The following is a 24530-nucleotide window of genomic DNA, read 5'->3' as shown; positions in this document are numbered from 1 at the left end:
GGCTGGAGAGAATGTTTTCTGAGCTTCACCTCAGGTAGGAAGGGCTTTGCTAGCAATCAGGGAAAATATTCACTACATAGATTTTCATGTTGGATGGCAATTGCTCAATTTTCAAGGGTTAATGTGCTCCAGCCCTGTTACTTATTAAGCACAAAGCAATTATCAGCTCCTGCTGAAGAATCCTTGCTGCTGTTGCTGCTGCTCAGATACTTTCCCACATCAGGGCTCAATGAAAAGGATTGTCTGATAGCCAGTAAAACACCACGCTGAGCTAGTAAATCTAGTAACTCACTTGCTGGATCGGGGAAGAGGTAAAAAAGAAATACACGCATTTTTCCAGAGCTGATGACAGAAGTAGCAAAGTAGTGAGCCATCTTCCTTTTCGTCTTTGTTTAGAGTTGCACGTGTGCAGAACCAATTGGGTACTCTCACAAGAGTATGGCAGTGGGTAAAGACAAAGTTATGAGCTACAGCACAAGCAAGCCTTTCAATCATCCTGGAAAAAAAGAGTTTCGCTGAGTGGCGTTAGAGGATGTGGGCAAAACTATAACCATGTATCGTGCAAGTATCGTTGAGAGCTAGGCGAATAAAAAGGGGTCGATTTTCAAAGGCATGTCAAGTCGAGTGCCAGAACAAGAACTGATAGCAACTTGTTTGCATGGCAGCTTTTTTTTGTAAGATATTTTTTAGGGCTTTTTTTGTCTTTAATTGATGAGACGATAGTTGGTGTGTGTGTGTGTGTGGAGGGGGGACACCATGCAGCAGCGGCCTGCAGGTTGGAACTGAGCCTGCGAGTGCTGCGGCAAGGACAGAGACTTTGGGCACCCCTGCATGGCAGCTTTAGTGTCCTCAAATCACTGCTGCAACTGGCCCCCCGTCATTTTGCAGAAGTGGCAAACTGGTAGAAATGATTTCCACACACCTACATCTATGCACTTTCTGTCTAAAAAAAAACACTTGGAAAATAAATAAGGGAGACAACAAAGCAGTTGACGTGTTCCACAATAGGTGCCTACGAAGAATACTCCATATTCCGCTGAGCCAGGAAGTGAAGCTTTGTAGATGGAAAATGATTGGACACATACTAAGGCGGGACAAAAACACAGTGGTGCCACAAAGTGGATAGGTAACAGGTCTCTGTCTAAAAGCTCAATAATAGATCGGACCACTGCACAGATCTATTTCAAATAAAGGAAAACAAGAGGAAAAAAGAAACTCTCCCATTTTAAATAACCTTCTTGACCATTCCAGTATAGATTACAGAGTTTACAAGGTGCACCTAATTGCATCATAGTCCTTGTCCATGTCCATGCACTTTGCCATACAAAGCAATGTAGTTTTTAGAGGTACAAGGTGCACATGAATGCACCATGAAGCCCCTGTGCTGTGTGCGTGTCATACTGGTCTCTGACATCGACAGACCACAGAGGACTGAAACAGCGTAACCGTAAATACACCAAATGTGGTAAAGACTTATTTTCTTATAATGTGACAATGGTATTATTTACCTGCTAGTGTGGCAGAGAGTGTTCTGAGATGTACCTGCCAAAAAACAAACAAAAAAAACCAAACACATTTGGCGCTTCGCAGTGTTGATTTCAGACCCTGTATACATTGATAGAAAATTTCGTATTCAGTTCTGAGTTGGCTGAAGCATGAAAATTAAGTATTAATTAAACTGCAGAAAATGTCCTTATTAACAAGAAATTTAATTCACAATCAATCTAACTTTCATCTCACTAATATTGAGATTAAGTCATTTTTTAAATGAAAAACTCATTAAAGCTGCACTGAAGAGGTAACACCGTCTTAACCTCTTGGAAAAGATTTGACTTATGATTACAAGGCTAATAAGAAAGGTTGGATTTATGGACAGCAAAGGTTAATTCAATTATTTCAATTTTGCAGGGTGTTAATATTGGTTCACACTAATTAATGCAACACAGAGATAATGTTCAGCCCAGACTCCTTCCTGTCAGCCTCTCAGTATGGAGGATCTTGTGGGAAATGAGTCTGGACAAGTTATGAGGCATTCCAGGTTTGCTGGACTGTTTGCCTGCAGGGTACAGACGGAGTGAAAGAATGCAGAAGGTCATAAGAAAGTGAAAAACAAAACTGCGATGCTCTGCGATGCTCTGGGGCTCAGTGACTCACTGTCAGTCTGTCACAGATCACACTTTCCCCTCAGCTGAGATGTGCTATTGATAGGAGGGAAAGTGACATGAAGTCAAACCACACAGCAGCTTCCCTCCTAAACAATGTGGAGTCTCTCGAGGAGGTGAATCACCGGCCTTCACTCACGTACGCAGGAATTGTTGTGGCGGGTTTGTGTGTGTTAGCAGAGTCATACTGTTTTGCTGTGTGTCCCAGAGGAGCTGTACTGCAGAGGCAAAGAGGAGGGGACACAGCAGTATTAACTCTAGAGAGGTGTGTGCAGTGGATATGAAAACAGTACACACCCTTTGGAGTCCAGGAAATTGAGTTCTCCATGCACAAAAATATCGACAGACATGTTTGACAACAAGTAGCTTTGACTGGACTGAGCTACGACCTTCCTGCTGTTTGGAGCAGGAGTGTGTTTGTTCAGTGGCGTGTGGAATGAGTTGGAAACAGGAGCCATCCAGCTGAGATCGTGTACAAGCAAATAAATTATGGTATTTTGTAACGGCACCACAGAGGGTTTGTAAAGTAGTTTCTTGAACTGAAATTTTATTCCTCCTCACTTTTTACGTATAGACATATTAACGATAATGATACTGCAGCTATTGTGCATAACTTTCTATGTTTCAACTTTTAACTTTCTGGACACATTTGTAGACCCTGTTCAAGTCTCTGAGTGGGCGTTTCCTTTGGCAGTAGTTGAGAGAAAACTGAGAGCTGGTGTTGTATCTGTGGTGCTCCTCTAACTGGGGAAAGTCATACCTACAAACATGGACACAAAGTTTTGTTTTAATTTGTCAACTAGTCCTCATGGTTGATCTGTTCTGTACGACATCTATTGCAGTTGCTCTTCCTGAGGTTTCTACTATTTTCTTCCCCCGCCCTCACCACAAAATTCAGTGTCAGAAGTTTGCAAAGGAATATCGAAACAAGCCTGATGCTTTTTTGAAACAAGTCCTGTTGACTGATGAAGTTAAAAAGAACTAGTAGCCTTTTGCAGGAAGAATGGGTGAAAATCCTCCAAACAAGACACTAGGCATTATTTTAGACTTTTGGACATTGGCTGACGTTTGTCAATCTTTGGTTTTTAGGATCTTGCTTTTATTGCACTTAATGTAATGCATTGTCATCAACCCGAGTAACAGTCAACCCCAAGATGACGCCTGTTCAGTCCAATGAAAGTTATTTGCCTGGAGCAAAAGCAGGGCCAAATACAAGTAGGTTTTCCATTTGGTGAGTAAATCTTGAAAGGCTATCTGCCACACTGGCGGGTAAATGTCTGTGCCAAAATAGTCATGTACTAAAAAAACTATGCCATAATTCTCTGCTGTGAATTGGTATCATCTAGGGGCACATATCACTTAAATATTACTCACCAGTCTGCTGCTAGCTGGCATTGTGCCCATACTTGTGAAGGTAATGAAGTCTGAACCAAGATGGCAAACTCTTTATTGCCTCTCAATCCCTGCGCAAATGCCAAGACTTTCTAGCTTCTGGGTTTAATCCCATGGTATGCATCCACCGAATATCTTCTCCTGCTGGTCCCGCCTGTGAGTTTCTGTTCAACCCATATACTTGTATTGTGATGACATCACAGATTTTAGGTTGCTTTTTGTTGGCTCGAGGGAAATTTTAAAACCTAAATTAACCAAAAATTCATAATACAAAGAGTCATGATTGCTGTTTGCAGTTCCAGCTGTCCTGTCAACAGTTTTACAGACGTCTATTTTATAATGTCTATGGGGAAAATGTTTTATAGACCCCAGGGGATTTTTTCTCTGCAACTTCACTCCCAAAACTGCACAGCAAGGCTGAGCAATCCTCCCCCTGGGAGGCCGGGCTGCCCTATCAAGGCAGTGGTGGAGGAAACACTGTTAAGATTACACAAAGCAGGAATACATACCAAAGCTGCTATTAATTCCCTTTAAAGTAATCTTCTGTTACAGAGGTTTCAGCTGTGTGTGTGTGTGTGTGTAATAAACTCAACAAACCCTCACTAAAGATAGCTGCTCCTCATTGATTTGATAGGGTCAATGAAAGGCCTACAGCTCATTGTACACCAGGCTCAATAACACACAGTGCTGTGTGGTCAAAGCAGGTTTCAGGGATCAGAACCACTCAGGGTTCATCAAAGGGCTTCATGAGTGCCCGAGCTGGCAGATGAAAAGTTTGTCATGTTCAGTTTTATGTCAGATAGAGAAGGCTGAAGATTCACACCAATAGTATTTCAGCATGTACAGGTATTCAACTATACGATTCAACAATGAACAAACTAAAGCCAGACGTTTCCCTCCCACACATGTATGTGTTGTGGGTACAAAGCCTGTAGTGTCTCATGCTTGTCTATTTTCTGGTCTGTAAGTTGAATAGCTTGAGATGTCCTTGGCTTGATAACACAGTGAAAAGAGCCTTTCATTCTGCCTTGACTGTACACACACAGTTATCTACCCAACAGCATTGTCAGTGTGAGTGTGTGTACTTCACTGGGTTTATATGGAACCACAGCTTTCAGTCTGCCGTGTGTGTGTGTGTGTGTGTGTGTGTGTGTGTGTGTGTGTGTGTGTTGGGGGTTGTTGACCTGTGGGTGGAACTTTCTTCATATGTTCAGGTTGCAGTGCGTGCAGGAAGGAAGAGGCAGCAGGCAGTCTAGCAGACTCTGCATTGTTTGTGTTTCCCTTTAAGCCAGTCAGGCAGATGTATCTAACCCCAGCCTACAAAACCAACACCGCAGCTCTGTTTCAGGGAATCTGAGCTGCCGTCAGTCACTGTTGCCGGAGAATCATCTCCTGACAAACTGGAAGTGAGGTAACGAGGCTGTTTACTGAAAACAATGAGAAGATTTGCAAGAAAATTAATTAATCTTTTCTTAGAGAGAGAAAAAAAACTCCATCTCTCTCGTGCCATGACATTATTGGATTAATCCTCCTTCGTCATGCGTGGGTTAAACCTACCATGCAGGTAATTGCCTCATTAGAGGCCTGTCCAGAGCAGGGACACAGTTGTCTGTTACCATCAGAGGCGTCGTTAGCCAACGAGCCCTGGTCAGACCTAATGTAATTATTATTCCTTCACTCAGGACACATGGTGAGAGTGGAATTATAATGACAGCTGGTAAACAAGCAAGCATGCCACCACACATATTTCATGTCAATATTTTTCATACAAAGTTTCTCTGTTGATATTTTACCTGGAAAAACTGCCACTTTAAAAGAGGAACAGTCGTCTTTTTACAGCATTGATATGTTGTTGAGTGTCTCCAGTGACTGATACTTGATTTAGGACAACAATATCAGTACTTGAGAGTTTAAAAATCTATTAACAGCATATTGGCTGGTATTGATTTTTTTTAACACATAACCAGGGTTTCCGCCACTGTGTTGCAAACCAAGCAGCCAGTTGACCCCCCCTTGCACGGTAAACAAACATGGCAGCAGACCGGTAAGGTAAGACAACACGTTTACATGTGGTTTTCTATATGTTCTCTGACATTTATCCTAACGATATGAGGCGGTCTTTGTGGAAAAAAAGCTTGTTTAGTGGACTAACTTTGCACTTGAAGGTTGCCCTTTCACTTACATTTTAACAGGTCTGACGCTACTATGCGCCCCGGCTGTATCTAGGCTAACGGCTAACATGCTAACTATTATTTTTATGTCACTAGTCACCTGAAACAAATTTAGGAAGATAGGAGACAGGTTGAAATAAACCGAAATTTTACTTTTAATTGTACTTTTAAGATGTTTTCTTAACTACAGTAGCCTAGAGAGGACAGAAAAACACCCTGCTAACGTAACAAAGAACGGAAATGACAAAGTAACTGACTGAACGCACACACAGTGCACTAGGGTTGGGTACCCAAGAAGGTACTTTCAAGGGTACTGACCAAATTACATCAGTACTACAGAGACTACAGAGTATAGATTCATGTTAAATCCATCTGTGCCTAGTTTCAATACCTGAGAGCACATCTGGGTGAGTACGCTGGCTTTAAGACCCTGACACACCAAGCCGATGGTCAGTGGTCAGTCAATGTTGGGCTGTCTGTGAGCATCCAGGGCCCTTGTTGCCACGGTGTGTCCTGCACTGTTGGCCCTTGTCAGTGCTAGCTGGCCTTTTTTTCTGCCAATACAACATGCTGAATAGGCATCAGAGACAGTGGAGCCCGTTGGTGAATAATATCACTCTGACTGACAGTTCAGCTCAGCACACAAGAAGAGAATGAGGAAGGTAAACAGGTAAAGGTAACAGCTAAAGTCAAGAGGGAGTAAGAGCAAAACAAACTTGTTATATAAGGTAAGATTATTTTTCTTACCAATTACCAGTTTGGCTGTTTGCATCTACAGTGAGCTAGCTGACGATACATTAACTTTACATTAACTAAGAGGAATCAAAACTCTCACCATCACATATCGTCCATAGCAACATGCTACACCTCTTCCTATGTTTCAGGGCTGCTTCTAGCTTTTTGGCTAGCCTATGCTATCTTGTTTTTTAAGATTTCTATCACTCATGGATACACATCAAATCTGCATCATATTCCATATGCACATGAGACCAAGTGCTTATTTCTATGCATAAAAAAGCATATCTTAATGTAACTTAGCTGCACTGTTAACATCAAAATCAAGTCTGTCGCTGGCCCCCATCAAAAGATACTTGACACTGGGCCCAACAATCTGTTTGCTGCAGGTCCTGATTCAGAGCTATCAAGTTAATATGCCTTGTAAATTGATATGAAACACTTAAAGCTGAAAGATTCTGACAACTGACACTAACATCATACTGTCATCTAGACTGTTTGATTTAAAACACTTCCTTCTAATGAACTGCAAACTTTTACAAACACTAAATATCCAGTATACAGACATCAGCTTGCCAACAGCCAAAAGTTTTGGTTAATTCTTAATGAACATTGTTGAATCTCATGTCAACTAAAGTAAAGCAACAGTTGCAGATTCAACTGGGAGGCCTTTAACCTCAACGTTTAAGCTCTGCTGATAAAAAATGAGCTACAAACTAAAAGATATACCAGGAGATTAGTTCAAGCTGAACAGATTCAGGTATTTTGCCAACTTGGAAGTGGACCCACAATGGAAACTGCTATTGGAACTCATCCCATACCCATAATCCTTTCTGCCCCCGCTCATTTCCCCTGCATGTTTCTAAAGGGCATAAACTTCTCTATCAGGAACTCTCAACCAGAAACAAAAAGGTCTGGGTCTGTTTTCTGAAGATTGTACCCACCTTCTCCCACTGCTTTTTATGCAATTATTCTCTGCCACAATCTGTATTTCATGCCAGCTGCAATCTCATTTCCACAAATTTCATTTTCACTCCCAAGTGATTATTTCTGAAAAATTTCCCACAAATGCTTTTTCAGTGTAAGGATGTCATCAGCTGCCATTTCCATGATGTTGTCAAATAGCAATTTGGTGCATAATAGTAGGATTTTCACCAAACACTACCACAGTGTGACAAAAGAAAATATTCTTAAATAAAAGTTTTTAATTAAGTGTTTTTGACGTAAAGGTCAAACTACTAGAAAAACTCTCAGTGGAAAACTTAGTGCTATTATATTTCATCCTTTGGGGAATCCTCAGAGAGGACACCTTGTTCCTATATATCATGTATCAGCTGCTTTCAGGCGGAAGGCTCTCCTCTTGTACCACCGACAAAACCACGTCACAGTGGAGCCTCACACAATGATGATGAGCTCCTGAAATGTTAATGAGCTGAAATGCTGCCTGCCAGACCACCAGGCAACTGTGACTCAGTCTCTCCATCACTACGCCATTAAAGATAGATAGATTCTTTTCACAGAGGTGTCAGCTGTATCTCTATTTAGTGGAATTTTGTTTCTGTGATGGGCTACATGCCTATTGTACGTAGGTTACAGTAAACCAAGTACAGTGTAGAGAAAAGATAATTGATGCTCCAGGCATGAACGCACCTGACAGCACACAAGTTCCACACCTTGATCGTTGGTGACAACGGCTCGGACCCTGGCACATTAACCTGGACTGTGTCACTAGTAGACAGTTTGGTTTTAACCTTAGTTTTAAAAGGCTTTGACTGAAAGCTTCGGTATTCTTTGGCCTTTGTGATGGCAGAATTCAGGATGGTTGAGTCTTCTTGTATTTTTGTAACTCTCTGAAACAGACAATCCAAAAATCTTTCCACAGCACTCCAGCTGGCCAGATGTGTTAGGTGTGAAAGCAGAAAAGGTCTGAATGTCTTTCCCAAGCTGTATTTATTCTTAACACACTACTACCTCTTGATTGTAAAAGCAACTGTCCAATGATGAGATGGATTTAGAATTCAGAAGACTAAAGCCCAAAACACACCAGCAGTGAATGCTGCGCATCAAAAAAATATGCCCCTCTTATTTTCGATGTACAGCTCCACATGGCGACAGCATGTTGGCACTCCTGGATGCGCTGCCCCACAGCACTTCACGCCACTGTCCTATTACCAGCCTTGCCGCCCCCAGAATTAAATGCATTTCCCCCCCCACTTACTCTCTGCTTGTACATACCAACTCTTTTTCTCTGTTCCTATAGCAGCTCGACTCCTCTCCTCACCACTGATGTATAAAGGGAGCGGCAGTAGCTCAGTCCATAGGGACTTGGGTTAGGAACCGGAGGATCGCCTGTTCAAGTCCCCGTCCGGACCAAAATATGGAGCGTGGACTGGTGGCTGGAGAGGTGCCAGTTCACCTCCTGGGCACTGCCGAGGTGCCCCTGAGCAAGGCACCAAACCCCCCAACCGCTCGGAGTGCCTGTCATGGGCAGCTCACTCTGACATCTCTCCACTTTGTGCATGTATAGGTCCAGTTTGTGCATGTGTGTGTTCGGACCTGTGTGTAATTGTGTGATTGTGTAAATGTGTAATTGACAACAGAGTGAAAAATTGAATTTCCCCTCGGGGATTAATAAAGTCTATAAAAAAAAAATAGAAATAAAAAAAAAGACAACTGTTGTTGTGTCCCATGTGTGATGAAGAATGGATGAGGAGAGACTCGCTGTTGAGGTTGAGAAATATCCAAAGCTAAACGACCCTCAATCCTGTCATTATAGACAATGGCCAAAAAGATATTGCTTGGTGAGTCATAGCTCTGGAGATCGGCTCTTCAGTTGAGAGATCAAGTTTAAGTAGTGGCTGTCAGTGGCAAAGGATTTAAAGTTGCAAAGGTGGAGGAAGAGGAAGTACAGATCTTTCATTAAAAGTGGTAATAACTTGGGGCGTCCGTAGCTTAGTGGTAGTCCTTTGCTGCATGTCATCCCCGCTCTCTCTCTCCCCCTTTCATGCTTACCTGTCCTGTCCATTAAAAGCAAAATGGCCAAAAAAATATCTTAAAAAAAAAAAAAAAAAAAAAAAAGTGGTAATAACTTTGCATAGTCGAAACAGAGGGCTCGGTGGGGACGGAGCACCTGCAACAGCAACAAACATGCCATCTGCGATCAGTTTGACTTGACCAGCGGACTTCACTACAAGCAGATTGGCAGTTGAAACCAGCCGCCAGCGACTTGACCAGCTGAGTTGCAGGTGACACCATCAGCTGGCTTGAGTCGAGCTCAGACCGGCCAGTTCACACCGCTGCAACTTTTCTCTGCAACGTTCTAAAACAGTTTCATCTCGTCATGAATCTTTGGTCTGGACTGGGCTTCAGACCACCACTGCACCCCGTCACTTATTTATATTGTGCAAATTTCCAGTGTTAGTTAATCTGTTAACAAGCTGACATAATACGAAGCTAAATTAAGCTACATCATGAATAAACACTTGTTTAACCACAACATATAAGACCAGCCAACTCTAAATCTATCTTTCAAGGCCTTAAATTTGAAATTCAAAATATAAAATGGAATTCAAACTTCCAAGGCTGCTGGTTTTGATTATGTGATTTAAGTAGTAGTAGGATTTATCAGAAGATATAAACACTCAGAAAGTTATTCAATAATGAAGGGCCGACCTGCCACTGAACTGAATACATGTATTTCAAGGTTACAAGTGTGTCCCACTCAGGTGAAGAGGAATTCACAGTAGACGGCAGAGACATTGAGTAACTGCAGGTTTCTATGACACTGCCTGACATTTCTGTGCATGAGACGTCAGGGGAGGTAGTCATAAAACTCCTGTGGGTTCCACCTGTACTGTGGACTTTGCACAGTAAACTGAGCAGCGGATCAGAAACAACAACAGTGCTGTTATCATGTCATTGATAGGTGCAGGACAGGCTGAGCCCTCGGCTAATATCTGGGTCTTTTGCATGTGTCACCAGTTCAATAGTGAAAAAAAGATTCAGATTTGGTTGAAATAAACAGGAAGTGACACTGTTTTCCTTCCCTGTTATCTGTTGCTGGTTCAGAGACTCGTACATCTGTTCTCAGCCCCAGTCACGACACATTTCCACTTCAGGAAACAGGTGAAACACCAAACAATATTTCTGACATACACCTCGCTCTAAAAACTGATCTTTTGTTTGTTTTTCTGCTGGGGCTTTAAAAGTCTGATTGATACAGCCTGACTGCTTTTTCAGAAGCGTTCTCACTGTGTTTCCAGTGGCTGGAAACCACTGCAGGTGACGTAAATGTTAGTAGCTCTGAATTGTTTTACAGCTTCTGCTTTGACTGCTCATCACAGCATGACTCAGAACGGCTAGATCAAACAGGTACCGGGGAAAATCAGGTAGAAGATACTGTACACATTTACATGTGAAGTCACTGCCCATGAGGGGAAACGGCTGTATTTCATTTCTTTTTCCACATGAGCAATAAATAAAAAGAACTGACAGTGGATAACATTCCTACGTTACAGACGTGACCTTCACGTTATCTCATGAAACAGACTGTGAAATAGTAACTGCATGTCTCTTTCGATGTACAATTACACTGATCAAAGAGTGCAGGGGATCACACGCCACAACAACAATGTGGAGCACAGACAGGAAGTGGCAGGTTGACATTTAGCTTGTGCACATGGGAATAACCTCACAAGATAATGACATTCATATTCCCCCTGCTTAAGCCCAGATGCCCAGCGTGAGATTTCCCCTCTGCTGCGAGGGGACGACAGAGCGATACTCTGAATTACACAATGAGTCTCTAATGTGTGGCCTGATCTATGATTCACCTAGATGCTGGTCTAAGGTCATCGCCAATGTCAGCACTCTCTATCTAGTTAGATAACTGATGGTATTTGGTCTGGGAATTTCAATGTCACATGAGACATTATGGCAGCTCTAATCTGAGGCAAGTGGAAGAAGTTTCCAGTATAAATGAGATGAAGTCGGGTCTGAGGGAATTATTTATTAGACCCTTTATTTGCCTTAAACAGCACAAAGACACAGTCAGCAGACTTGTATTTGAGACATGCCTTTGTCTCTGATGTCCCTATTCTATTTCATATACATCAGTATATCCTGTCATATTTTAGTAAAACACCTCGACAGCTCACTCACTGAATACCTTTGAAAAAATTTATAAACAATAGGTGTATTCATTTAGATTCAAAGTGACAATGAATGATATCGTTCTAAAAAGTCATTATATCGTATTGTGGCTGACTTTGTTATATCGGTTAATATTTTATCGTCGTCCAAAGAATCGATATAGCAAAGGTAGCAAAGGTGAGTAAGCAGCTTCATTTTGGCCACAAAACCCCTTTAGCATTTAGCTGACACTGCTAACCCAACTAACGATACTAACATAGTTAACAATGTTAAAGGGGTTTGCATAGGGCTGGGCGACATGGTGCTAAAATAATATCACGGTATTTTTGCGATAACGGTATTCTTGACGATATGACTAATTAAAAAATATTTCATTATTAATTTAAGAACACAGAATTGCAACAAAATAAGTGATGTAGTTTTACAGTTTGCTTCAAATATTCAGTAAAAACAAAATAAAATTGATCTCTCATTTCTTTGGTGTCTGAACAACATCAGTAACTCGCCGCTGAATGAGTTCCCTCTGAGCGGCAAGTCACTCAAAGAGTCTGAAAGTCCGGGGCTGTTCATAAAACATTCAGGACGCCACAGTTTACTCCACACTACTGAAGCTGCTCCTCTTTTTGGAACAGATGTGGAGACGCTGATAATTTCGCTTTCAGCAATGCTTGTTGTTGCCATGGGTAACAGTATGACATCAATGTGTCAACAAGTCGAAATATTGCGAGTATCACTACATGAATTTTTCATATCACAGTAAAAATTATAGAAGTATCATCATGAAGGATATGACATGGCACACCCCTAGCTCCCATGAGTCCCAGGTGGTGCACAGTTAACTGAAGAGTATCAACATTAACCTATTGATCAGCATGCTTAACCAGTCAGAAATATTCTTGGCAGATTCTCTAATTAATATAATACACGACCTTTCTTGCTGTCACACATATGGAGCTGGATTCTTTAGGTGACTGATAATGGTGTCATGTATGTATCTGACAGGTCCAGGCCTGTACACCACTGTATGTGAGTGAGCCAGCGTTACTCAACTTCAGGCACAAAAAGAAACTGAAAGTCCCCAAATATAATATTTAACTGAAACCAGCTCTGAAGTAAGTATGTTTCAAAACAGATAATAGCATGGCTTCCTCTTAAGGTAACTACGTTGGGTAATAAACACAGTAATGAGTAGTCAGTTTCACAATAAGCCCTTTAAAAATGTCACTTTTATGTCATCAACAGGAGCGGCACTGGAGCTTGAATAGTAGTGAAACTCTTCTGTCTTCACAAGAGGTCAGGGGTCAGCTACAGGCCTGAACAAGTCAGGGATGCTCCAAAAATATTTCCTATCTTGACCTTTTGTGAGGTTATTTTGTTTATTTATTAGACTAAAAAAAGCTATGAGAATAATAAACTGTTGGACTTGAAAATTCAGTTACGATCAGTCTATAAAATAAACAGTAAGGTTGCAAGCTGTAAAACCATAAGAGGCTGAAAGGCTCCTTGGAGCTGTTTGATCATATTTTTATTTGTTTCATCCAGTGATCTAATGCAACACACTGGTTACGTGCTGTCTCTTTCCATTACCACTTCGCATTGTGTATCTACTTGCAACACATGTCACACATGGGTGCATCTGATTAGACATCAGTCAGACAGAGAAAGAGGATTTTTAAATATGAAAATACCAAAACTGAAACCCAGACACAGCCGTACAAAACCAAACAGCCATACTCAACCTAAAACCCAACACTTCCAGTCTAGTAGCAGAACTCTCTGTACCTTAAAGGGAAATTTCGGTTTATTTCAACCCGTCTCCTATCATCCTAAATTTGTTTCAAGTCACTAGTGACATAGAAATAATAGTTAGCATGTTAGCCGTTAGCCTAGATACAGCCCTAGCGGTGTAACGTTACACCACCGATCTCCAGAGCTAAATCCTTCCAGCAGCCATTCCTCCTCTGTCGTCCTCTAACGTTACCTGTTGCGCCTCTCTCTCTCTCTCCTCCTCCTCCGTTCTTCAATTTCATGAAGCTCTTCCTCAGTGTATTCTGGCTCAAATAAATAAGGGCGGCCACCGCCTCTCGATGTGGAAAGTCTATATACTAACATTCCACATTTAGGTGGTCTTCAGAGTTGTTGTCTTACCTTACGGTGTGTTTACTGTTTACCTCTGCTTCCCAAAGCGCGGCCGAAATATTGCGAGAACAAGCAGTGATCTCATACCGTACCTGAAATCTTGCAAGAACACGCCACAGCAGCTGCAAGGCAGAACCGGACAGTAGCGTGAAAAGTTCATTCATTTATTTTATGAAAGATTTATAGAATAATGGCTGACTTTTTGCCAGACTTCGACTTTGTGGAGGAGGAATTTGATTTTGCAGAGTTTGATGGCCGCCCTTATTTATTTGAGCCAGAATACACTGACGAAGAGCTTCGTGAAACTGAAGAACGGAGGAGGAGAGAGAGAGAGAGAGGCGCAACAGGTAGAGGACGAGAGAGGAGGAATGGCTGCTGCAAGGCTGCGTAGCTCTGGAGCTTGGTGGTGTAACGTTACCTGTGAATGCTGTGCCCCAGTGCCCACAGAAGAGGAATGCCTCTGTTGCAAGGAATGGGACTGGTTGCAGCCTTAGCTAAATGGTAAACAACAAACATGGCAGCACACCGGTAAGGTAAGACAACACGTTTACATGTCATTTTCTATATGTTCTCTGACATTTATCCTAACGATATGAGGCGGTCTTTGTGGAGAAAAAGCTTGTTCAGTGGACTAACTTTGCACTTGAAAGGATGCCCGTTCAATTAAGTTTTAACAGGTCTGACGCTACGGCTGTATCTAGGCTAACGGCTAACACGCTAACTATTATTTCTATGTCACTAGTGACTTGAAACAAATTTAGGACGATAGGAGACGGGTTGAAATAAACCGAAATTTCCCTTTAAAGTCAAATGTATCAGCAGGCAACATGTATGATAAGAGAGCACCCAACAAATGGACAACAAGCCTGTGAGACACGCCAAACCCCAGTCTAATCCAATCCATCTCCACCTGGATCTCTGGCTCTCTAACTTTACTGGCACAGGTTTAACAAAGCTTAAGACAAGAGCCACTGCTCATTTAGACAAACAGATGATCCACCAGAGCCGGCGTTTGTTCCCAGTGACATGTTATCTAAATGTTAGAGCTGGTTCACAGTTACTCACAGCCACCCACCATGGTGTATTTTGGTGGCAGGAGGCTGTGGGAATAACAGCCCAAGGAATTTTATGAGTAACATTAAAGTGCATTGCAGAGTAGTGGATGCGTGCCCAGATTGCACAATACCTACAACCTCAGTGTGTGAAGCTGTTATTATGAGGAGGCCTGTTGGGTCAATGTCTCTGATGACGCAGTGATGTCACTCTACCTGCCTTTAACTCACAGTGACTTGCAGGCATGACAAGTTTAAAACATATTGCTGGTTTCCAGGAGATAGATCCTTGTGTGATGATTGCTAAAGAAGGTGAGTAAGACAGACTCTTGGATAGTAAGACATATGCTGTGACATCAGGACGGAGCACAAGCTAAGTAGAATTTTAATAGCTGGAGTGAAGTCAGGTAATTTGGGACACTTTATGGTAGATTACCAAGAGAAGATATCAATTTAACTATAAGCTATACTGAGAGTATTTTCACTGCTTTACCTTTCTGCCAGACAGCGATTTCCGACAGGGAACTGAAGCCTTAATATCACAAGCCAGACTCCATTGACGAAAATAGTGATTTAACATTGCCGCACACAGGAGCTGCTGGTCCACCGCTGCCTCCACCAGTCATATTTTTGTGTGTTATTGTGTGACTTCGGCGTTTAAAATCCCTGGTTCAGATTCACCAAAGTCACACTGACTAAATTACCGAGGCAGTGGTAAACCAGCAGCTCCTGTGTTCAGCGAACCAAAATTACTGTTTTCTCAATGGAGTCTGGCGGTTTTGAAAAGTGCACAGATGGAAGTGAAGCTATTAACAGCTTCACCACTGGAAACAGGAAGTCTGACAGACAGGTGAAGCAGCAGATATAGCACACACTTAAACTAATGCGGATTGTTTTAGGTAGGACTTTTTTAGGTGGTTAAAATAGATTTCGCTGCTGACCCATATAAACAGCAGTATGTTGCTTAGCTTCTATTCCAGCCCCCTGCCCTTTTTCCAAACTGGGGTGGCGAACTGACAGATACTTACTGTAGGTAAAACACTGACTATGAATAAAAACATCACACAACCCCATTTTAAAAAATCTGAACTGTCCCTTTAAGCGTTACTCTTAGAACTTGCTCTGGATCTCTGCTATATTCCCATAAAGAAAAGATGATGTTACAAACTGTGGATCTTTAAACACACCAAGAACCCCGACCTCACTCCACCGACATGTTCAGGTAACATGGGAGAGCCATGCTTGTTTTTTAAATGGGTAGTTCATTTATCAGTTCAATCATTTAATCATTAATGTAACCTCATTAAAAAATATCTTCAGCCTTTTCTAAAGTGCTTTCCCTGCTCATGTGTGTTTCCTTGGTGCCATGCTGGTTACAGTGGACAAACGTGTGCTTGCATGCATGTAACAATGATGGCAAATTCCAGACGATTGTGGCCAATAATGACTCACTACACAGGGGCGTGAATATAGACAGTGCAGGCAGTGAGGTTGCACTGGGGCCCGTGGGGTTGAGGGGCCCAATAGCCACCTGGAAATACACCCGCATCCAAAGAAGAACTCACATTAAATCAAACATTTTATATGTACTCCCTCAAAAAGACAAACTCATCTCCATCATGTCTTTCTGTTGTTGTAAAATATTATCAGTCTATGACAAATGATATGCTTATTCTGCATAAACTATAATTTAACTAAAAAACTATTTAGTTAAATTAACAATTTCCTATTTTCTTCTGTTATTTTGTCATATGCAGATATGTAATGATGACTGCTGGGTAATATTAATGTTGAGGTGTTTAATCATGTAACGAGCCAAGGTGATTTACAGCAGCTAGTTAAGTTGCAAAATCTCTCATGACTGACAAGCTGGACACATGTACGAGCGGATTGAACATAAAAGCAGCAGTAAAACACACTGTTGTAAAATATATATATGCCTTAAACTCTCTGTGTTTGCTTCATGATGCATTAGGGCCCATCATAACTACCTTACGCCACTGTCACTACATCACCTTTTTAAGTGACAACAAGACTAAAAATGTCTGTAACATTACAGAGTGGCACATATGGCACCCGGCAGCCCCAAAACATGCTGGTTTCACTACAGAAAAATTACCCATTTTAGCTAAATGCATTAAGTGCTCACTCAAAACCCTTTCTCATAAAATGTTACCTGTATTTGGAAAATATTTTGACAGCACTTTTGTCTCTATACTCTTATTATTTAAGCGACAGTCCTCTTATTACCAGAAAGAGAAAATCAACATGCCACATGTCTGTTCTGGCAAGTCCAGTGATTTCTGAATCTGTTATCTCAGACCAATCAATATGATTGTTTCATGTAAAGCACATGTGTAGTGATGCAATATCATGTGCAGTGACTGGCTGCTTCTATTTAAAGAGCCCAAGATGTAAAACCATCTTTTTCCCATTTGTACCTGAAGCATCAGATCACCTGACTTCACCCCTGTAATATCTCCTTCATACAGTGAAGCAGCCTGTGTGTGGTTTCCTTCAAAGGTCTGTCACATGCACAGACAGAGATTCTGTTATCTCACCTATCAAGATAACGTCACGCCAAACTCCAGCAGGAAATGTGTGATGTTAACTTTTATACCGTAGCTAGATTTTTAACCATATAAATTCAATAAACCAATTTTTGTCATTAATATTTTCACTTATCTAATAGCTCTGATATTATGATATTTCCATTTTCTTGTCACCGGTCAACGGTACTAGCTGGAGAACAACAGCAACAAGGTCTACGTTCACATTTCAGATTTTATTGAAGTAGTGCGTTTCCAGGTAAAGACTTAAAACGTCAATAATGATGCCGAATTATTCACGGGGCTTTGTTGTTTCGTATATGATCTAAAAATACCTCAAATAACGAAAATGTGTTTGCTTGTAGGCGAGAATACTTTTAATTTACGGATTTTTCAACGGGGTTTGGTGTGACGTTGTCTCCGCACTGATCGAACTTGTCCGAATTAAAAAGTACCGTTACACTGATTAGCTTGAAACGTTGTCTAATTTGGCGCCTAAATCCAAAATAGTTACAGGTAACACTTTAAAGTTGGCTACTTTTCATGTTTTGTAATCAGCTGAAGCCCACCACCACCACCATCATCATCATCATCGTTAGCAGCAAACATGGTTCACATCCAAACAATTGTTGTTATGAAGGAGCACTAACAGGCGTCTCCGTACCTGACTGGCTTTGTGGAACTGTTTCTTCAGCCCGGCCACCGACATCTTGGACCGACGTGTGAAGCTTCACCTCTGGACGAAATGTTCCGTGAGACACCGGGTAAAAGTAGGAAAATGTAGGAGGAAGAAAGATCCAGGCGACTCCACAACACCGCACTCATCAGTCACCACCGTTCAAGATTGCAGCAAGACCTGAGCTGAGTCAAGCTGACACAGCGGAGGCAGGCGGAACCGGAAATAGTTTTATTCTCTTCAAAATAAAAGTGACAAGTTGAACACTGAAATTGAAGCATTTATTTCTTTTATTGTTTTTCATATAAAACAAATGAAGAGTGTCAGAGGGGGGCATTTTCACTGTCGCAACTCAGAGTTTCTCACAATGGTTTTAGTTGTGAGTGACATTGGGATTGGTCTTGTGACTACTTTTCATGAGAGTTGGGGAGTAACTAGTTACATGTGATTAGTTACTTGTAATAACACCACAAAATAAATTGATTTTAATAAGCTACAGTTCCTGAGAGGAAAAAAGTGTGATTAATTAGAGTTGCTACTCAAAATGTCGGTGATTACAAAGGAGTTAAATCTGATTATATTATCTTCAGTTAAAATGTGTAGACAACCTACAGCTCCAAATGTAGCCCTTTAGCCCCACTCCAGTGTCTCCCTGTAGCTTTGACAAAAATATTAAATTTTATATATCTATATATAATATAAATATATATATTGAATAAATGAGTTATTTTTAAAAATGATGGTTTGTTTTTTTTTATCAATGTTTTAGGCCTAAAAATGTTTACATTCTCAAATTGTAAAAATGTGAAGCCTATATACTGAAAAAAAACAACAAGTAAACATAAAGTAAAACTGGAACCTTTTCCTTGAAATTTTGCCAAACATCGATAGCAGTGGCTCGTCTTCAGTCTTATAACAGACTAATTTAGACTCAATAGGCTGTTTTACCTTTATTATAAGGCTCAAATATGTTTTAAATATGTTAATATTATTTGTGATTGAAAGGGTTGCTACCCCTGGGTTAAAAGTTTCTATGTAGAGTAAAATTCATCCTGTTGCTTTGCATGTTTTCACCTTGCAGGAATGCCTTTCTTTTGGCAGATGCTATTCCTTGACAGTTTTCAGTTTCATTGCCCAGTTTAAAACATTTCTTGGAAAAGTAATCAAATGTGACAAGTCAGCCTACTTACTTGATTAAGTAGTTAGAATACATGAACGATTACATTTTTAACAGGGTAGCTAGTAATCTGACACCTATAGCCTAACATTTTAAAAGTAAACATCCCAACACTGCTTTTCATTAAACTCAGACAGTTGTATTCTCAAAATATATTTGTGATTTTCCATCACAGATCTCCTAAAATCAATCAAATCAAATCAAACGTTATTTATGTAGCATCTTTCATACAATCATGCAGCCTAAAGTGCTTCACAGAGCACGAGTAAAACAGCACATGAAAAACAACAAGTGAACAGCAAGACATTACAGCAATAAGCAAAAAGATATTTTCAATAAATAACAAGAACAAAATGTGTAATCAATAATCAGGGCATCTTATACAGCTTCCTGAACAAGCATATAAAAATTGAAATAGGGACTGACGGTACAACTGTATAAAAAAGAAACCTCAGATGCCCTGATAGATTTGTCCGAAGGCCTCCAGATGAACATTTGTACCCACACTAATAGTCACATGTTTTAAATATCTCCTCACTTCTCTCTCTTACAATGCTTCGATTCTATAGCTTAATTATGGTCATAATTAATTAAACAATTAAACCCAGTCCTTCCGTTTATTAAGTGTAGTATTTATTCTTTATTTATTTATTCAGTACAAACTCATTTTGTTTATCAGTCATTTTCACATTTTAAATACATAGGTCAGTTGAGGTTTAATTTGAAAGTACAAACAGGAAGCGGGGCTAATGGTATGGTACTTGACTCGTTGAGCGGCGGAGGAGGAGAGGGTTTCCTGAATCGCAGTGATGTCGCCACATCTCAAACCTTATTGGCTGTCAGCCGCTCGTGCGGAGGAAACCACGGCGGAGAGAATCGATGACTTCAAAGGCACCTGAAATAAATGATCTTTACAACCAACTAACGGCCACAGGTGATGAGACTGATGTTGACACAGGTAACTGTAGTCTGTTTGGTAGTGAAGTAAGATAAGATTAAACTTAAAAATAAAGGAACAGTAGGTGCAAAATATAAAAACATGCTGGGGTGCGAAAAGGTGCAATCCTATGGACCGTTTCATTGATATTCTGTTGCTAGGGCAACAACTTTGGTTCCTGTTTACTTCCTGTCAGCTTCTGCATTAACATGCATTCAAACAGGAAATACAAAGGGACCCATTTAGAATGTTTATGATGTCCGGTTTGAAACGGTCTATATACAATGCCAAAAACAGGTTACCAGTATGAGTGATACAGTTTTGTATGTTTGCTTCCAGTGTCAGATCTGAGGTGGTTGTTTCTGTTCGTGCATAGGATACAAATTGTGTCCATGAATCTTTGAAAATTAGAATTACCGCATCACAGTGGTATGCCTCCAGAAATACGTCAAGTTGCAGCTGAAGTTTGAATCAGCGTCCGTGAAAACACAGACGCACATCTCCCCCCTGGCAGCACAGAAGATCTACACAATCAGCACCGTTTCAAGATGGACACCCAAGATTAATATCACCTGACCAAATGTCTCCCCTTCAGTACCTGAGACATTTGTGTGAAATTTAGTCAGAATGAACGAATGATTTTCTGAGTTATGGCCAAAAACATGATTTGTGAGGTCATGGTGACCTTGACCTTTGACCTTCGACCACCAAATTCTAATCAGTTTATTCTTGAGTCCAAGTGGACATTTGTGCCAAATTTGAGGAAACTCCCTCAAGGTGTTTTTGAGATACAGCGTTCAGGAGAATGTGACGGACAAGGTCACAGTGACCTTGACCTTTGACCACCAAATTGTAATCACTTTGTTCTTAACTCAAAGTGGATGTTTGTGCCAAATTTGAAAAAAGAAAATCCCTTAAGGTGTTCTTGACATATCGGGTTTATGAGAATAAGACAGATGCAAAGTCATGGTGACTTTGACCTTTGACCCATGATCATCAAAATACAATCTGTTTTCATTTTTAAGTCCAAGTGGACGTTTGTGCCAAACTGGAAGAAATTCCCTCAAGGTGTTCTTTGGATACCACTTTCAGGAGAATGCGACAGATAAACCTCCGGCCGAGGCTATCGCCAACATGGAGGCAAAATAACAAATATTTGTGTGTCCATAGATTCTGGATTTTTCAGTGAGGGTGAAAGTGGTAGCTGAGTAAAGAACCCATAAGGCACTCTTATGGTTGAAGTTCATACCATATAGAAAAAACAAAAAATGTCCAACAAATTATCAGTCAACACAGAGTATTTTATGTCTTGAAAACATGTCTGAGGGATTCTTAGGTAAAAGCATGGATAGCATTAATCTCTTATTTAATGTTTGAAATCTTAATCTGCAAAATAACTACAGCTGACTGAATAATGTAGTGTGTAGAAACATGATGACAGCAGCAGCAAACAACTCAGCGTTTACTTGGTTTCACTGTTCTGAAAATTCGCCTCCAGGGGGAAAGTCCTGTCTTTTTAGACCCATCACACAGACTTTCAGTCTTTACACTACTTCCTTCTTTGCTCTTGTCAGTGCAGTAATGTGCAGTCTGTAAAGTCACGTAAGTATGTTGACTTTTGGTTTCACACAGGACACAAACAGCGGTCTCCTGACTGAAAGTCCATGTTTGTTTGACCCCTCCACCCTCCATGGACTGTCTCACTCTATATACTTCATTCATGCAGTCATCACGACAAAACATCCCCACTGAATTTGCACTGTCGTTGTCTTTGTGTTGCCAGCAAGTAATTTTAACACTTACTTGTTCTCACCACCACGTTATGTGTTGTTAACACTTCATGAGACCAAGCTGCTCATTCACTGCCTACAGCGCAGCTCCAGACTTTTTACTTGATGACATCACAAGTTGGAGATTTACTTCTCTGGTTTTTGGCCTTGAGGGAGTATGTTCACAAATATTGATTTAGCTTTCCTAGGCCATGGAAATAACATATTGGTATTCTTAATTTAGGTGGTGCTCCCCTTTAAAATATATTGATTAACACTTACTACACTACATTTACTACCATGAATGCAGAAACCCACCTGTGGAATTAAACCCAAGTTACGTTAGACTCGTTCTGTCACACTCGCACTTCCCTTTTTACAGTTCTTTTAAAGGATACAGTGCAATTTATTGTATTACCTTTATGAATCGTCTGCAGGTAGTGAATATGACAGAGAGGAGAGTACGGACAAGAAGGAAGAATATGATGAAAAAAATCAGTTACATGCTAAAATATTGAGGAAACTGTTGTTATTTTGGCTTCGCTCTCTTCTGGCTTTTGATGCGAAATAGAAGTACAGATCATGAGCTCCAGTTTGAAGGTCTGTCTTTCCAAATATCTTTTCCCAAACAGGGCTGAATAGTTCAAGTGTTCATCTGAAGTGGCTGAAAAGCTCCTCTGCTCCAACTGAAGCGGACGGTGTTTTAACATGCTAGTCAAAGATGTCACACCTCAGCTCTTCAGACAAAAAAAAAACTGCAAATAAATGATTTTTTAACTAAAAAGTAACAAAAACATGTCACAGATAGATGGTAGAAATCTGCAGTCAGTGGTGTAGGGAGTGGATGAGTGAAAATGTGCTGTAAAAGCAAAAAACACAGAGCAAGAAGGTGCCATCTCCAAGACTGACTGCTGCCCTTTCTTATATGTGGGGCGTATGGTGTGTCCCATGCTGCTGATCACACTCTGCAGCCCACAATGGGAAAGCAGACACAGAAGAGCAACCAAGCAGGGGGGTGTCACAAAGGCTGCGTTTATATAAGCACAATAGTACAGTTATGGCCAACACTGCAATAAAGACATAACTGCCATTATGGTGTTCACATAACTCTATAATGTGACTTTAATATCCACTTCAGGAGCTCAAACAGATCACTCTTCATTCCAGGAAGCAGCAACTGAACATCACACAACCAAATCAAGGATCCAACAACAACTGAACTGAAAACCAGGACTTAAATACAAACTAGTCTGACGAGGGGACGAAGTGCAGGTGGACAAAAAGGACGGCGACGCTCAGGTGAGGGGAATAAAGTGATGAGGCAGAGGAGCAGGCTGGGACAAACTCAGGAGCATGGAGGACCAAAGAGGCTGACACAGGGCAGGTGTGTCGCTGGGTAAATGAGGGAAAGGCACTGATTGTAGGACTAAGAACAGGTGAGTGAAACTGATCAGGGGCGGAGCAGACTAAGGAGGGAAAACACAAAGACAGGAAATAAAAGCAGACATGACACATGAGGAGTGAATCTACAAAATAAAACAGGAAACAGCTCAAACAGGATGAACATGAAACAAGGAAGAATATAGAAAACCCTAAAAACAAAACCCGAGAGATAAAACTACAAACAAAAAACCCTGGGTCATGACAGTGAAATGTACTTATTTCAGTTATCTAAAAAAACACAATTGTGGGACTCTGTAGTAAAATGACGTTGATGCTTTTAGTAGGAGTCTGATTTTAGCAGCATCTCTGACGTTTGTCAAAATGACAGCTCCTCACATGAAGTGATGCATCATCAGATGCACTTGCGCACCTTGATCGTAGTGTAAGAGTGAAATTGTGTGATGTAAATATAATAGTGCAAACTTAGGTTTAGTATACTATTGATTTATGTAGTGTTAATAGTTCATCAGAGCGACAGCCTGGGGCTAGAAACTGTCTTTGTGACGGGTGGTTTTGACGAACAGTGCTCTGTAGCGCCTACCGGAGGGGAGGACTTCTAACAGATCGTGTCCAGGGTGTGAGGGGTCTACACTGATGTTTCCTGCCTGTTTCCCGACCCTTGACCTGTACATGTCCTCGATGGAGGGAAGGTCAGTCCCAGTAATCCTCTCTGCACACCTGATTGTCCGTTTCAGTCTGTTCCTGTCCAATTTGGTGGCAGATCCAAACCAGACGGTGATGCATGTGCAGAGAACAGACTGTATTATGGCTGTGTAGAACATGATCAGCAGTTCCTGGGGCAGGTTGAGCTTCCTGAGCTGTCACAGGAAGTGCAGCCTCTGCTGGGCCTTTTTCCGGACAGTGTCTGTGTGGGAGGTCCACTTCAAGTCCCGAGAGACTGTGGTACCGAGAAACCTGAAGATGTCCACAGAAGACACTGTGCTGTTGAGGATGGTAAAGCGGGGCAGTGTTGGGGGGCTTCTCCTGAAGTCCTCTGTCATCTCCACAGTGTTGAGCGGGTTCAGCTCCAGGTGGTTCTGACCACACGAGAGGACCAGCTGCTCCATCTCCTGTCTGTATGCAGACTCATCACAGTAAACTGATGACCACAGTATCGTCCGCAAATTTCAGGAGTTTCACAAAAGGGTCCCCTGAGGTGCAGTCACTGGTATACAGG

At 41.2% G+C, this 24530-nt stretch overlaps 1 protein-coding gene across 2 annotated transcripts in view; it reads right to left on the bottom strand.

Moving 5' to 3' along the window:
- sh3gl3a (SH3-domain GRB2-like 3a) overlaps nt 1-18216 on the bottom strand; it is a 48472-nt gene extending 30256 nt beyond the window's left edge. For both annotated transcript variants that reach the window (XM_049561877.1, XM_049561884.1), the window contains exon 1: nt 18016-18216. In XM_049561877.1, coding sequence (XP_049417834.1) covers nt 18016-18060 — 45 coding nt within the window. In that variant the 5' untranslated portion in view covers nt 18061-18216. The remainder of the gene's footprint in view (nt 1-18015) is intronic.
- Between the last annotated feature and the right edge of the window lie 6314 nt (nt 18217-24530).

The sequence above is a fragment of the Epinephelus fuscoguttatus genome, linkage group LG2 (assembly GCF_011397635.1).
Source record: "Epinephelus fuscoguttatus linkage group LG2, E.fuscoguttatus.final_Chr_v1".
Lineage (NCBI taxonomy): Eukaryota > Metazoa > Chordata > Actinopteri > Perciformes > Serranidae > Epinephelus > Epinephelus fuscoguttatus.
This window is presented reverse-complemented; position numbering and strand designations above follow the sequence as displayed.